The sequence below is a fragment of the Penicillium subrubescens genome (genome assembly GCF_028828155.1).
Source record: "Penicillium subrubescens strain IBT 31985 chromosome Unknown utg000004l_segment0_segment0, whole genome shotgun sequence".
Lineage (NCBI taxonomy): Eukaryota > Fungi > Ascomycota > Eurotiomycetes > Eurotiales > Aspergillaceae > Penicillium > Penicillium subrubescens.
In genome coordinates this window covers 3959635-3973498 of record NW_026643154.1, presented here as the reverse complement: position 1 = coordinate 3973498, position 13864 = coordinate 3959635, and the positions used below count along the sequence as shown (strand labels likewise).

Genomic DNA, 13864 nt, shown 5'->3' with positions numbered 1-13864 from the left:
CTAGCTCCGACATTCCTCCTCCAAAGAATACATCCAACAACAGCGAACGCCACGAATTGAGGCCGAAGCAGGAGGATGATGTGGATGCCGGAGAGGGAAGGCAGGGATGGAGATGCAAAGGAAGCGGCAGGCCAACGTGAGGGCTTTGAGGGCGTTTGGTACGGGTTTTGGGCTGATTTTATATGGCAATACGCCGTTTTTCCTATGTATTTACTGTTTCATGCGCGGGTCTGGCGTTCAGATCACTCTTGCTTCCGCCGGAGGGAGCGCCTGCATAGCCATTACGCCACTAGTTAGGCTGCAACAGGTTAATAGAGTGTTGATTGATTGATTGATTGAACCAAAGGTCTCTTCATAACAGGGTTGCTATCTTTCCTAGCTCATTTGACAAAGTACCTTGAGCAAGTCGCCCGTCACACCCATCGCTGTAACATCTCCGCCCGCACCAGCTCCTCGAATTGTTAGAGGTGTCTCACCATATCTCTTTGTGTAGAAGCTGATAATGTTATCACTTCCCTTCAATGTAGCTATCGGATGCATAGGATCAAACATCTCCATTCCAACTTTCACTTTCCTAGTGCCCATCTCGATACTTCCAACATACCGTAAGACCTTTCTTGCTCTTTCAGCGAGAGCCCTTTCACTTTCCATGCGGTCGTCAAACTCATGCAGTTTTGAGATAAAATCATCACTATCACCACATGTTTGCAACTCTTGGGGAATCAAATTTTGTACGGGGAATGACGCCGGAGACTCGATCGGGAGACCAGCCAAGCGACCGAGGATAGTCAATTTTCGAGCGACATCCAGGCCATTGAGATCGTCACGAGGATCTGGCTCGGTGAATCCAAGCTCCTTTGCCCTTTTGACAGTCTCTGACCATTTTCCAGCTTGACCGGATGTGGGGGAGAATTGGTTGAAAAGAAAGGACATTGTTCCGCTGAAAACACCCTCGATGCGAGTGACTTCGTCTCCAGTCTGAACAAGCTCTTTCAATGTGGAGATAATAGGCATTCCAGCCCCAACAGAAGATTCGTGATACACCATTGAACCCCCCGATTGGGCAGCACTGAAGATGTCTTGCCAGAGGCTGTAGCTTCCCGAGAAGGCCTTTTTATTCGGCGTGATGATGCTTATTCCTCGTCTCAGAAACAAAGGGTAGGCCTCTGCGATAGACCCAGAGCTAGTATTGTCCACCAAGATAATCTTGTGTGGTGCACCAGCCAAATAATCAACTGTTTCAGGAATGGACGGTAGGGCAGATCCCTTTTCCTCCAATGTAGACAGGGCTGTTTCGATTTCGATATCGGTGTAGTCTTGGCTATAAAGGGCCCCGTCAATTGTCGCAAGGTAGCATAGACTAATACGAGTAGATTTTTGCTTTTTAGCAAACCATGCTAACTGCAAGAGAAAACATGAGCCCACGCCACCAGCACCTATTATGGTTATTTTATCGGTTCACAGACGGGAACTGAGTACCCTTACCGATAACGGCAATATTTATCTGTCTCGGAGGCCCCATCGTTGACTTGGAGAGACTTCGAAATTTCGGGGGCTGGTGCTGCTACTCGTGCAGGGCTTTGTTAATTTAATATAGGTGTGGAATTATCCTTAGGAACTTAAAAATACTTCAATGACAAATTTCGGTTTGGTGTAGGTTGTAGGCTGGAAGGCACTCAGGTAATCGAACGCTTACATGTCTCCACTTAACTCTGACCTTTCTATGTAGGCGGACACGGCTGAGTGGCTGTAATCGGTCAATCATGTAACACAGCTTCTTTTCTGAGTGTATCCAGTGCTCATTTTTGATTTTGAAGAGCAAGTCAGTTCTTTGAGTATATAAGCGTTCGATGCAGTAATATGATCTCTTTCGGCGGAGGGGCAGCAGGTGATTCGTAATCCATTTCCGATACCACCTAGTCGGGCTCTGAACTAATTGAGCGAAAGATGGATGAAGTAGGGATACCCGAAGAATATTGTCGTATATATATAATCTCCGTTGTAGTCCGGAGTATACATAGAGAAACAAACAAGCCAGTCTACTACGACTATATCAAACCCTTTACCAAGAATCTGCCCAACCTCGTTAGGCGAAAAACCGCGATGAAGTGTGCCTTGAAGGTAATGCAGACAATTTTTTGAATTTGGCAAATTGCAGTACTGACGGCCTCATAGCTTAATGATCCGTCCCTTCTCCATGAAGCATCGTTGTTGAATGGAGAATGGGTTCAGGCCAGCTCAGGCAAAACATTCGACGTTGAAGGTGAGTCTACAATTCTCAGAAACGATGCCGGTAAGCCCAAGAAAACTAACCTGTGTCATGAATCAAGACCCTGGATGCGGTGACGTTTTTGCTACCTGTCCCACGAATGAGGTCGCGGATGTGGACAAATACGTTGTGTCTTCTCAGCGGGCGTTTGAGACCTATCGCCATGTGAATCCAAGAGTCCGAGGCAAGATTCTCCTCAAATGGCACGACCTCATCGCGGCTGCCAGAGATGACATAGCCAAGATAATGGTCTATGAAACCGGCAAGCCTATGGCAGAAGCATTAGGAGAGGTAGACTACGCGCTTGGCTTTGCGTGGTGGTTTGCTGGAGAGGCAGAGCGAATTCGAGGTTCTGTCGCCCAGCCCTCTGTCTCAGACCGTCGCACATTCGTCATCAAACAGCCCATCGGTGTCAGTGTGGCCCTTGTTCCATGGAACTTTCCGGTTGCGATGATTATTCGCAAAGTCGCTGCAGCACTCGCTGCCGGTTGCTCGATGGTGGTCAAGCCATCTCCTGAAACTCCTTTGAGTGTAAATGCCCTTGGGGATCTTGCCCTTCGAGCTGGGCTTCCGGCAGGTGTCCTCAACATCATATCCACTGACAATGAAAACACACCATCCGTTAGTGAAAGACTTTGCAAGCATCCGCTTGTCCGAAAGGTGACCTTTACTGGTAGCACCCGCGTGGGCAGCATCGTGGCCAAGCACTGCAGCGAAGGTCTTAAGAAAGTCACCATGGAACTGGGAGGCAACTGCCCATTCATCGTCTTTGACGACGGGGACCTCCAGCAAGCAGTGGCTGCTTTGATGATTCTCAAGTGGCGGACGGCCGGGCAAGCATGCACGCACGCCAATCGCGTCTACGTTCAAACAGGCGTTTACGATAAGTTCACTGAGATGATGCTAGAAGCAACTCAAAAGATCAAAATTGGACATGGGTCAGATCCAAGCAGCACGATGGGTCCACTGACAACCAGCCGTGGCGTCGAGAAGCTCGAGCGGTATGTTGCTGATGCTGTGAACCTTGGCGGCAAGATTCTCTGTGGTGGAAAGAAGCCCGCTGGTCTAAGTGGTTACTTCTTTGAGCCAACCATCATTTCTGGCATGACTTCGGAAATGCTCAGTGCCAGGGAGGAAATTTTCGGGCCTCTCTTGGGTCTGTATAAGTTCGATACAGAAGAAGAGGCCGTGAAAATGGCGAATGATACTTCAATGGGCCTCGCCTCCTACTTCTTCACGAAAAATGTGGATCGTACTTGGAGGTTGTTGGACAATCTTGAAGCAGGCATGATTGGGATGAACACAGGTAAGAACCTTCTTGAATCATTTTGACTACGGTATGGTCTTGGAGTTCTTGCTTGGCGCTAATACTTTCAAACAGGCAACTCTTCTGGAGCGGAGTCGCCTTTCGGTGGAATTAAAGAGTCCGGTTATGGAAAGGAGGCAGGCAAGGACGTCGCTATTGAAGAATACTTGATCTCAAAGACGGGAACGTTGACTGTCACAAGCTTGGCCTGAGTTAAGAACTCAGGCTGGGTAGAATCGAGGTATAAGCACCTGGTGAGCAGGGGCGGGTAGAACGAAAGGGATCATAGGTCCATATCTAGAGCGGCTACCCAGATTAGCATTTGAATTAAACAAAATTACAACAATCGAGATGCTTCCAAAAAACTAAATTTGACTTAAGTCAGTCTAGCAGTTTTCTCACTCCCAATTCTGAGAATTCGAAATTGAACAAGTCCAGCAGGTTAGCAAGCCAGGTCTTCATTCCCGAAAGATCACATTCCCGAGCAATTTATTCCCGAGGAACTGTATTTCCGCAGTCTCGGAAATACATGGAAGAATCAGGCTTCACAAACAGCCCCGTCCCCTAGCTTTTCGGATAAGACCATACCAAGTCGAGTTAAAATATACGGAGTCAATCTCTTGCAAGTTTTGTAATTCGCCAATTGGCCCGAGGCATGGTGTGTAGACACTCACCTCCCATTCCTTCGGCTCCACTAGTCCCGTATTGATGGGTGCGCCCGGTGGGATGAGCTCATGGGCTTTCATAAATTCGACGTGGTCCATGGAGCATGAGATATGGAATTCTATTTCTTGGATCATTCCTCCTGCCTCCTTCAGTGACTGAAGATGGCGTACACAAAAGGAAAGTCATCAACTGATACGGCGAAGCTACGAAGGAATGAGGATGTTGACAAAAGGTGCGTAATTGACTCGCATAAGCTTCAATCGGATATTAAAATGGGTTTAGGCGGTTGCGTAATCGCCTAGCTCAGCGAGCATTCCGCCAAAGACAGGCGGGTCGTATGAAGGAGCTCCTAGATCGGGCGGACTCAAGCGACAAACCTTACGACGAAGTCATTCGCTCATTGCAGGAAGAGAATAGCGGTTTACGGAGGAGCCTCATCGAGGTCCAAGCAAAATTGGCTCGGCTGGTTGCGACAATACAGACTTTATCAGGAACTGTTTCTAAAGCTCTGGATGATTCAGACTTGGGAAAATCTTCACTGGATTCAAAAGATTTGATTGACGATTGCGGATCGTCGAACTGCAAAATTAATGAGCCTACCTCGAGGGAACCGGATAATTCGGACTTCCTGAACGTTGAGAGTATAAATGATGTTTTTAAGAACACCATTCCTTGGACGGAGGCTACTCAACTGGCGACAATTCAATCTACAGTGTGTGAACAAGACCTCGGAGCAAATATAGCGGCTAGCTTCAACTCCCTAGCTCAACAGATTCCCAGCTTATGGTCGTTCGAATATCAGATGGGCCTTGATCCATACACTGCCGCTCTTGCAACCAGCGAAGAGTCTAGCCTAGCTTTGGGAAAGGCTTGGACTGAGTCAAATTCACCATTTTCAGACCATATTCACGTTCTTCAACGCCTCATGAAGAACAAAATCGAGCACAAGATGAAGTTACCCGGGGAGAACAGTAATTTGTGGGTCACTGGAAACGCGTGAACGACATGAAAGCGAAAGGTTCCTCCAAAAGCTAATGCCACGCACAGCTTCTATCAAGAGGTCCTCATGGTACTTGCCCTCTTTAATAGTATGACACGACCGGATGTTATGCGATGGTACGCCAAAACACGATTTTATCACATCGTCAACTTAACAGCTTGGCAAATCATGCCCTGCACTCGGACCTTCAACGCCATACATCCCCAGTACAAGCCTACCACACTTCAACTTCAAAACGCTTACCCGAAAGTCATAGACTGGATACCGTTTCCATCGATTCGCGATCGACTAATCCAGCTACACTCGGCGAATCCGAAAATCGATCAAATATTCTGTGATACCGTTAGTAGCTACGTGGTCGAAACTTGGATGACGGATTTGATTGAAGGGGCACCAATGGTTAAAGCCTATGTTCGCGTGACCGACCTTGTCCCGAATATTGATTCGTCTACGACAACTAGTGCAGACATCTTCTCACTTGGTGTCACTCTCCCAGCTCCAGATGTGGCTACACTCTTCTCATCTTCGGAATATTGTCGAGCGGTTTTTAACTTCCTCAAAATGGATCACAATGTGTCTAATTATAAACTCGATCCCGCTTTCTTCGCGAGCTACCCGGAACTATACGATCACAATGCTGATATTTCGGCCGAGGGAATTCCGCTAAGACCGGAGGTTCAAACACGATTGACTCGACCGAAGCCTCTCGAATCACAAACTTTCCAGACATATCGATATTTTATTGATTTTGCCTATGACTGGCCACTATGTGTTCCAGGCGTAGCGTGATGAGCTTGGGCTAAGTTACTGATTCGCAAAATTGTTCTCTGTCTTCGTGGTCACGATGCTGTGCATGAGAGCCACGCAATATTCTTTAAATTGAAAAGTATATTAAAAAACAGAGCGTTGATGAGCTTGAAAATTATACATTCGCCCATTTGAAGCACTTGTACCAGTATTCGTCAGCCCTGATAATTTCCGTCTCCTCCCCGCAGGGAGACATCGCACTGGCTGTTGCCGTGCCTTGCTCATCCGAGTCGTTTTTATTGGCAGACTGCGTAATTTGGGCAATTTTCCATCCTCGCAGAGCCAACATACACCCAGCAGCAGCAATGTACATGAACCCAGTAAACAGCTGTGTACCGAGATAACTTCCAGTCCCGGAGAAAATTTCCAACGCAATCGGCTCACTGAATGTGCACGGTATAGCAATGACCAGCCATATGAGGTTGAGGCCACAAGGTACATTCTCCAGTCCGACAACCTCTGCCACAAGCGGTGCTATCGTGGCCCAGAAGTTTCCAGCAACTAGACCTTCGGCAAGCGCGAAGAAAATCAATACTCCATAGTTTTTGGTATTGGTCCAGATGACCAGAGGCAATACACCTGCAAGGAAAGTCATCGAGCCTGCCATGTTGATGCGACCAGTGGTATCGCTGAAGTACCCGATCAAGGGGCGACCTATCGCCTGTCCGATGTTGAATAGTGCACTCGCCACAGAAGCTTGTGAGGAGTTGAGGCCAATATTGTTGGCGAAGTTGGCCAGACTGAAGATCAGAATGAAATAGCCCAACATGCTGAAGACACTGAACCCAAGCAACAGGGTATATTCCCACTTCTTGAACAGTCTGGCATCGAATGATACTTGCTTTGACCCAGTGACGCGACTCCGGTCTTTGATCAAAAGCGTGCAGCTTGTATTCACGACAAAAGCGATACTCCCCATGATTCGATAGGTAAGTCTAAGTCCAAGATTGCGCATCATAGCCGCAGCCGCAAGGGAATACACCGCACCACCAAGACCTGCACCGGCAAGGGAGATTCCACTTGCAAGTGATCTTTTCGTAGTAAACCACTGCGGGACAACCGCCGCCACAGGAATAAAGATGAGGCCCAACCCCATACCGAAAACCAATCCTTGCGTCAAGAACAGATGCCATATCTCTGTAGCCCAACTGGCGCATAGTAGACTTGCAGTCTCCAAGACTACGCCACACATCATCGTCGCTCGGATTCCGATTTTGCCAACGGCAAGAGTTGCCACGGGTGAGATGAGCATTAGACATGTGAGACTCAACGATCCGACCAAGGCATATTGGAGCGAAGTGGCACCGGGGAAGATGTTGTTGTTCAGGTAATGAGCTAGGAACACGGTATAGGCTGAGTTGAAGCCCCAAGAATGCGCATTGATTATTGCAGCCGCAACGGTACATACCCACCCATATCCTCCATCTGGAGGAAAAGAGGCGCTGACAAGAGGTGTCAATTGATAGTTGGGTTCAATTATTTCTTTGGTTTGATCCTGGGTGGATTCCACGTCATGTTCGAGTTTCTTTTGCATGGGCAGAAGCGAGAGCGGGAATGATATCGGTAGCCCTGACTTTCGCAGTGTCTTTGCAATCATTCCCTCTTGATCAAGGCAAAGTGTAGACTCGAAGTATGAATGATGAAAAAATTAAAGCTTTGTCAAATATTGAATTTGATTTCGTAAATCGGCACAAGTTACAACCCATTTGCGCTACATCGTGAGTGGGGAGTCGAACCAAAAAAAAAAAAAATTTACGTGTCCGGCCTTTGATTCTCATGGCTCGGGCCTTGAATCCAAAGTTTGGGAATAAAACCTTGGAACGAGCAGTGGGTCTCGGCGTTTGATAGAAGCCGCAAGCCGCCAAAATTCGGCATTTGTTGCTTGAACACGCCAAGTGCCGAAGTAGAACTAACTGTAAGCGGCAGATATTTGGCCTGTTTAGCACGCGCTGTTTCCCGGAGGAATCGTGTCTGACTTGATAGTTTGTATGTTCCCTGTAATTTGTTCATGCAGTCATCGTTATCTGCCAAGTCTCCACGATCGAAAATTCGAAGATCAAGGAACAAGATAAATGACAGCCCGAAGGCCGAGTCAACGGGATAGTAATACTTCATGTTGATAAAAGAGTGCGATTGGGTATCTCAAATATACACAAACAGATCTACAAATTCACTCACCAAAGGGGTGGTTAAATTTGAGCAGTCCATTCAAACCGCCAACCCATCCCTCGTGAGCTTCACCACCCATGCTCCTGCGCATGACACTTGGTACACCACCTTGCCATTCATTCTCGCCATGCCTCATCTCCTCATTCCATACTCGTGCCTCCATGCCAACGGCCATACCTTGGCCCAGATTAACACCGTCCAAACTGACTTCTAGTTCTCGGCCACGATTCTTCTCACTAAGTCGCATCGTGATCGGTGTGCTGAAGGGAAGAACGAGAGGCCGGAAGCTAAGACTTCTCGCACAGATGGGGGTGAGGAGGACGGAGGGGACTAGTGGATGCACGATACTCCCGCCGCTGCTGAGGCTGTATGCTGTACTTCCAGTCGGGGTCGAGATGATAATTCCATCAACCACGGCCTCAGTCAAGAACCGACCGCCCACGAAGATATCCACCACGGCCAGATGAGGCTCTTTGCCTCGATGGATGAGCAGCTCGTTCATCACGTATACACCTTGGCCATGATCGGTCTTGCCACGGACCGCAGTAGTTTCTTTACCGTCTGCTGTGAAGAGTCCGACTTTCAAACGATTGCGCATGAGTATCGGGGCCCCTCGAGTAGCACCCATGGACTGTCCTCGCACAGATGACCATCCCGTCGGGCCCAACGATGACTCACCAGTCTCCAGACCTGGTGTTTTTTCCGACGCCAGCGGATGAGTCTCGAGGACAGGTGTGCGATCTCCAGCGCCAGCACCAGACATGTAGACTTCTCGAAAGGCTCGTTTGAACTCGGAAAACTTCCACTCACTCAGGAAACCGAGGGTGCCCATGCTGAATGACAAGACTGGGGGAACATTGGGACATGTAGCGAACAGAGAGGCGGCATGTAATATCGTGCCATCTCCTCCCAATGTCACCGTAAGATCTACCTTATCATGAAAGGCTGTCGGTTTGTCTTCCAAGCATGCTGTGTATACTGGGTAGGAGAGTGATTCGTGAATTTCGGCGGCAGTTTTGGATTCGAGGATGACGGCGATGGAGGGATATGTGGAGGTGATGTGACTTGGAAGGAAGTCTGTGGTTAGAGATGATATCTGTGATACGAAGGGGAGATCAAGTACTTGGCAAATTCAACGAGGGAGTCTGTTACTGCTGGTGCACAGTTCTTCCGCACCAGAAGTACATTCCGCGGTGGTGCCGGCCATTGTAGAGAAAGAAGCTCGCCTCGGTTTTCTAATCAAGATAAAGCAGCTTAGTATCTGAACTTCGTTCTTCGAGGCGTAGATACAAACCTTGATACCTTGGAATCAAACGTTGCGACAAAGCGCCGACATCGCGAATCTCCAGACGCGTTGCGGAGGACGAGAAGCGGCGCCGCAAGAACTGCCCGGAGAAACGGCGACAAGGAGCGCACTGCAAGACCGACATGGTAGGCTTGGGACCTTTATGAGAGTCTTCTTATTTCCCCGGTCACATATTCAGCAGCTAAGAAAGCCACGAGAAAGACAGAACGACTCTGTTGAGGTGCAAGTGTCAGAGCGCTTTGTCGAAATACGCCGCAACTTCCTCCGCACGCGGTGACGCATCTCGGCAGAATACTCACCGCCCTGGACAAGGCTCTTTTGACGACATCTTCTCTTTCTATTTTGGTCACCTCGTTGAATCTTGAAGAGGAGAGTGAATTACGACCAGTGTACCTTGGAAGTTTGCAAAAGAATGAATAGACTGTGCCACTCCATCGATCCCGGAATTCAGTGTCGTTTATGGTGGTGACAGACTGTGAGTCGAGCGTCGATACCAACTTTCGACTCGAGTGAAATTATGACGGGCAAGACCGGTCGATATCATTGAGTCGATGATGGTAAGAGGTTTGGGGGAGTCATAAGATAAGAGATGCGAGCGAATCCTGAACATAGAGGGCAATGGAGAGGCAGGGAGGAGATTTACTTTACACACCCATACTAAGTGAAATCGGGCAGAGAAACCCCGTGGTTAGGAAAAGAGTAGTGCCACAGCAACAGTTGTGCTCTATACTCATTATACTACTCTATACTCATTATACTAAGTTTCCAGGATGTGTTGACAGGATCGATTATGTTGGTTCAGAGCGTTGGTTTAGTAGTCTCCGATCCCATCATGCCGAGGTCCCTTGAGCAATGATCTCCGTTGCCTGACATGAACTGTACTTACGTCTTCGATTGGAACCTACTACCACCATATGACTCCTTATTGGGCGTATCTTTGGTTCTGAGGACTATACTCAAGCTTTAAATCGCATGTCCGTTGTATTCCAGCATATTTCTGTTGTGAATTATACACGGTACATGGATAGATGAGAATCATGCCTTTACCCGAAACTGAATTTTCTTTTCGTCATTTGCTAGAATCAAATCAGAGATACTCATGGCTCACTGTGTAAACAGAATATCTCAGAGGTTCCATTCAGCTGGCATTAGGGGGCAGGACCAGCCAGGTACCGCACTCCATCTTGCGGTTTATTGCACCTCATCACTTAATGAACAAACATAAAGTGCCTGGCTTTGGACAATATCACTTTCAAACTTAGACGAGGCATCTTTAGTGATCCTCCCCTGGCCCTTGCCTCGACATCTGTTCCCCTTCTCCCATCCTCCTTCTTCTCACTTTTCCTTTCCCCTTCCCTTCTTCCTCTTTCCTTCTCCCCCTATCCCATCCACTTCTATCACTTCCATCTCCTCACCTTGCTCCCTTCCCACTTTTCCATCCGACTTCATCTACATTTTCTCCCCCATCACCTTTTCTGATCTTCCGAACTCTTCCTGGGCTGCGCTCACCCGTCCATCTCACTTGTCCGTCCCACGGATATTCATATTTACCCAACCCGGAGTCTGCCTAGAAGCCATGGCTCGACGACGCCAAGTACGCCGAAACCGTCCTCATAAATTCCCGAGAGTGTCCTGGGATACGTACAAGCGGCAGGTCCTGTGCTGCCTCTACCGATTCTTCGACTGCAGCAATGATCAGCTATCAGATCTCTTCTCCCAGATCTTTCGAACCCACCTAAGAGACCGTGGGTTTGGAAATAAAAATGTTCCATATGGGACACTAAACGCGCAGTGGCGATGGATCAGAGGGAACAAGTTGCCTGTGTGGTACCACGTCCATGTCGTCACCGATTTTCGCACGAATGGGGAATGGAAGGAAATCATCCATCTCATTCGCCTCACCGCGTTTGAGTTGGGAATTCTCTTGAATGAGAAACTCAGCGATATGACCATCATTTCGGATGGCGACTTTGACGTCAATAACGACGCGTCTGAATTCCTCACATCTGTATTGTTGACTAGGCCCATCAGGCCACAGGATGCTGGCTCCGTCAACGACCATGCTGATGCATGTGTCCATTCCTCTGTGGAGACAACAGACGACTTTGATGGCCATCATTCTGGGAATGCTCATCTTGATTCCTCGGCAGCCAGTGCCTCCCTGGTTGATGGCTTCTCCTCCAACGCATCTCCATCCGCATTTGTCTTATCTCCAGAGACACCGACAACCGACTTCAACCAGCTGACTCCAACGAGCTATCTACGAATTGAGAGGGTTCGAGACAACACGCCCACCCCACAGAGCCGAGCTATGGCTGAATCCACTCTTGCCGATTGTCACATCACCCCTGACTCGGGTCGAAACTCTGAGCCTTTAGTGACCAGCCATGGCAAGGTTTGCCTCTGGTGCGAGATAGAGGGGGCGGAGCCTCATGACGGCACACCAACTGAGGAACCCAATGTCAATGTTGGTGAAAATCGTGAAACCTTCAACCAGCGGATTAACGAGCTCGCGGAACCAGCAAATCCACCAGATATTCAGCTCGCAGGCTCACTCGATGCCAGTATCGAAGGCTTGAATGATCTGCGTCAATTCTGGGAGCTCCCAGGGCCATGCGGGGTTGATAATCTACCCCACTTGCTCTATCGGTGGTCCAATACCAACTCGCAGGGCATCAACTCGGAGACGTTATTTGTCGCGGGCTGGTTCACTGATACCTATCCTGATGTTGGTTCCCCAGGACAGATGTCCGAAACAGACTTCCTTAGTGTGTTCGCGGCCCATGTGACCAGGGTACAAGTCCCGACACCCTTCATTTCGGCATTCGCCCGTCCACTCGCCCCGATCCATCGAGCAGTGAGAAACAGGCAAAACGCCAAGGTCTCAATCATCGATCCTCGAAAGCTAGCGACCCCTGTCTTCTATGCGAAGCCGTTGGCCCAGATTACTAGAACGACTGTCAAGCGGTGGAAAGGATATGGCGAATACGCAATTTGGGGTTATGCCCCCAGTGAGGCAATTATCTGTACGTTCGATATTGCCGCCCTAGAAGATATCGTCTCGTGGGATCATGAGATACAGAATTTCCTCCAGTTGCATCTCTTTAACGGGCAAGTGACCTGTCATCGCGCTCTTCGACGAGACTTGTGCACAAACCTCCGAGAGTGTAGCTACAAAACCAGCCGCTGCAGGCTTCGGCGATTGGCGTTTTATCTCGGCCTACCGGAAGAATACCACGAGTATTTTGCGAAGGATATCCACGACGCGTGGACGATGGACTTTGGTCCCGCTTATGAGGGCCGAGAGAAACTCCAGGAACCTGGAACTTTGCCAGCACGCAATGTATCGGACGAGGTTGACGATCTGAATAGGGTTATGCGATGTAACAGTGAATCCACAACATCGTATATACCTCCGAGGAGCGATGATGGATCGTGTTCGGAGTCAACATCGGAAGAGGAAGATAACCTATCTCAGTCTCCGGAAGCTCCGTGTCCGCGACGGGACACACTGAGCCCCGCGTTCTCTGTTGTGAGTGATAGTGATGACTCCGTTCATGTGAACATGCATCGCTCCCGGCCCCGTGTTGTTATGATGGCAGAGGTAGCGATACCACCGACACAACCAAGTACTAGTCGGTACTTTGGCCGCGTAGGCAATATCAATTCAGTAGTCCCCCCGTTGAATTTGAACCTGTTGAATCTTTCAAGCTCCCTGAACGATGATCAGTACCTTTCTGAAGGAGCTGAGTGGCCCTCGGACGATGGCACACTTCCTGGTATCGACACACCAACTCAGTCTCGTTTTTTCGAGCAGCGAGACAATGATGGAGCGAGTGGAAGGCCAGCAGTATCTCGCTTTACAATCCAAGGGAGGAATCCCTTGGTACTGAGTGATGATGATATGGTTGAACTGTGAGGGAACAAACTGTGGGCAGCTTTTCTTCGGACAATTTGTCACTTTGCTTAATAGCTGAATGCATCATCCACAATGAAAGCGGAGTTTGACCGATTTGCATGAAAGCAAAATACAGATAGGTTGAATGTGATGATTCTGCCGTACTGCCGATTCCTTCTATAGAGAAAATGCGGAAAATCCCAGGATAAGAATGTCTAGATAATTCTATAACGCCCCTCAAGAGCTCGCTGTAGGGGAAGCTCGGTTTTGGACGGTCGCCCCATTCTAGAGTTATTTAGCAGATCAAGGCTTCGCGCCTTCACTGCAAGTAAGCTATTACCTGCTACAGCTTATCATGGGGTATAGCTGAACTAATACTGACTCAAGTATGATGAATAGCTATATCAAGTTCCATACATTACAACCAAAAGGGCTGTGGGTCA

At 48.7% G+C, this 13864-nt stretch overlaps 6 protein-coding genes across 6 annotated transcripts; 3 read left to right on the top strand and 3 right to left on the bottom strand.

The window, feature by feature from the left end:
• Window positions 1-375: 375 nt before the first annotated feature.
• Window positions 376-1522, bottom strand: N7473_006475 (Homoserine dehydrogenase; the record flags this gene model as incomplete). Its single annotated transcript, XM_057152415.1, has 2 exons — window positions 376-1436; window positions 1486-1522. The coding sequence occupies 2 exons, from the start codon at window positions 1520-1522 to the stop codon at window positions 376-378; spliced, it is 1098 nt and encodes a 365-aa protein (XP_057010220.1).
• Window positions 1523-2103: 581 nt separating this feature from the next.
• N7473_006474 (NAD-dependent succinate-semialdehyde dehydrogenase) lies at window positions 2104-3787 on the top strand (the record flags this gene model as incomplete). The annotated part of the gene is made up of 4 exons (XM_057152414.1): window positions 2104-2121; window positions 2176-2263; window positions 2331-3575; window positions 3651-3787. The coding sequence occupies 4 exons, from the start codon at window positions 2104-2106 to the stop codon at window positions 3785-3787; spliced, it is 1488 nt and encodes a 495-aa protein (XP_057010219.1).
• A 615-nt stretch (window positions 3788-4402) lies between these two features.
• N7473_006473 (bZIP transcription factor) lies at window positions 4403-6030 on the top strand (the record flags this gene model as incomplete). The annotated part of the gene is made up of 3 exons (XM_057152413.1): window positions 4403-4473; window positions 4524-5219; window positions 5289-6030. 3 exons carry the CDS (start codon window positions 4403-4405, stop codon window positions 6028-6030), a joined length of 1509 nt encoding a protein of 502 aa, XP_057010218.1.
• A 133-nt stretch (window positions 6031-6163) lies between these two features.
• On the bottom strand, window positions 6164-7582 carry N7473_006472 (MCT family MFS transporter; the record flags this gene model as incomplete). The annotated part of the gene is made up of 1 exon (XM_057152412.1): window positions 6164-7582. One exon carries the CDS (start codon window positions 7580-7582, stop codon window positions 6164-6166), a length of 1419 nt encoding a protein of 472 aa, XP_057010217.1.
• Window positions 7583-8196: 614 nt separating this feature from the next.
• N7473_006471 (NADH kinase POS5) lies at window positions 8197-9750 on the bottom strand. The gene is made up of 3 exons (XM_057152411.1): window positions 9512-9750; window positions 9341-9452; window positions 8197-9281 (listed from the first exon to the last, which is right to left on the bottom strand). Exons 1-3 carry the CDS (start codon window positions 9645-9647, stop codon window positions 8219-8221), a joined length of 1311 nt encoding a protein of 436 aa, XP_057010216.1. The 5' UTR covers window positions 9648-9750; the 3' UTR covers window positions 8197-8218.
• Window positions 9751-11099: 1349 nt separating this feature from the next.
• N7473_006470 (uncharacterized protein) lies at window positions 11100-13442 on the top strand (the record flags this gene model as incomplete). Its single annotated transcript, XM_057152410.1, has 1 exon — window positions 11100-13442. The coding sequence occupies one exon, from the start codon at window positions 11100-11102 to the stop codon at window positions 13440-13442; it is 2343 nt and encodes a 780-aa protein (XP_057010215.1).
• Window positions 13443-13864: the final 422 nt, after the last annotated feature.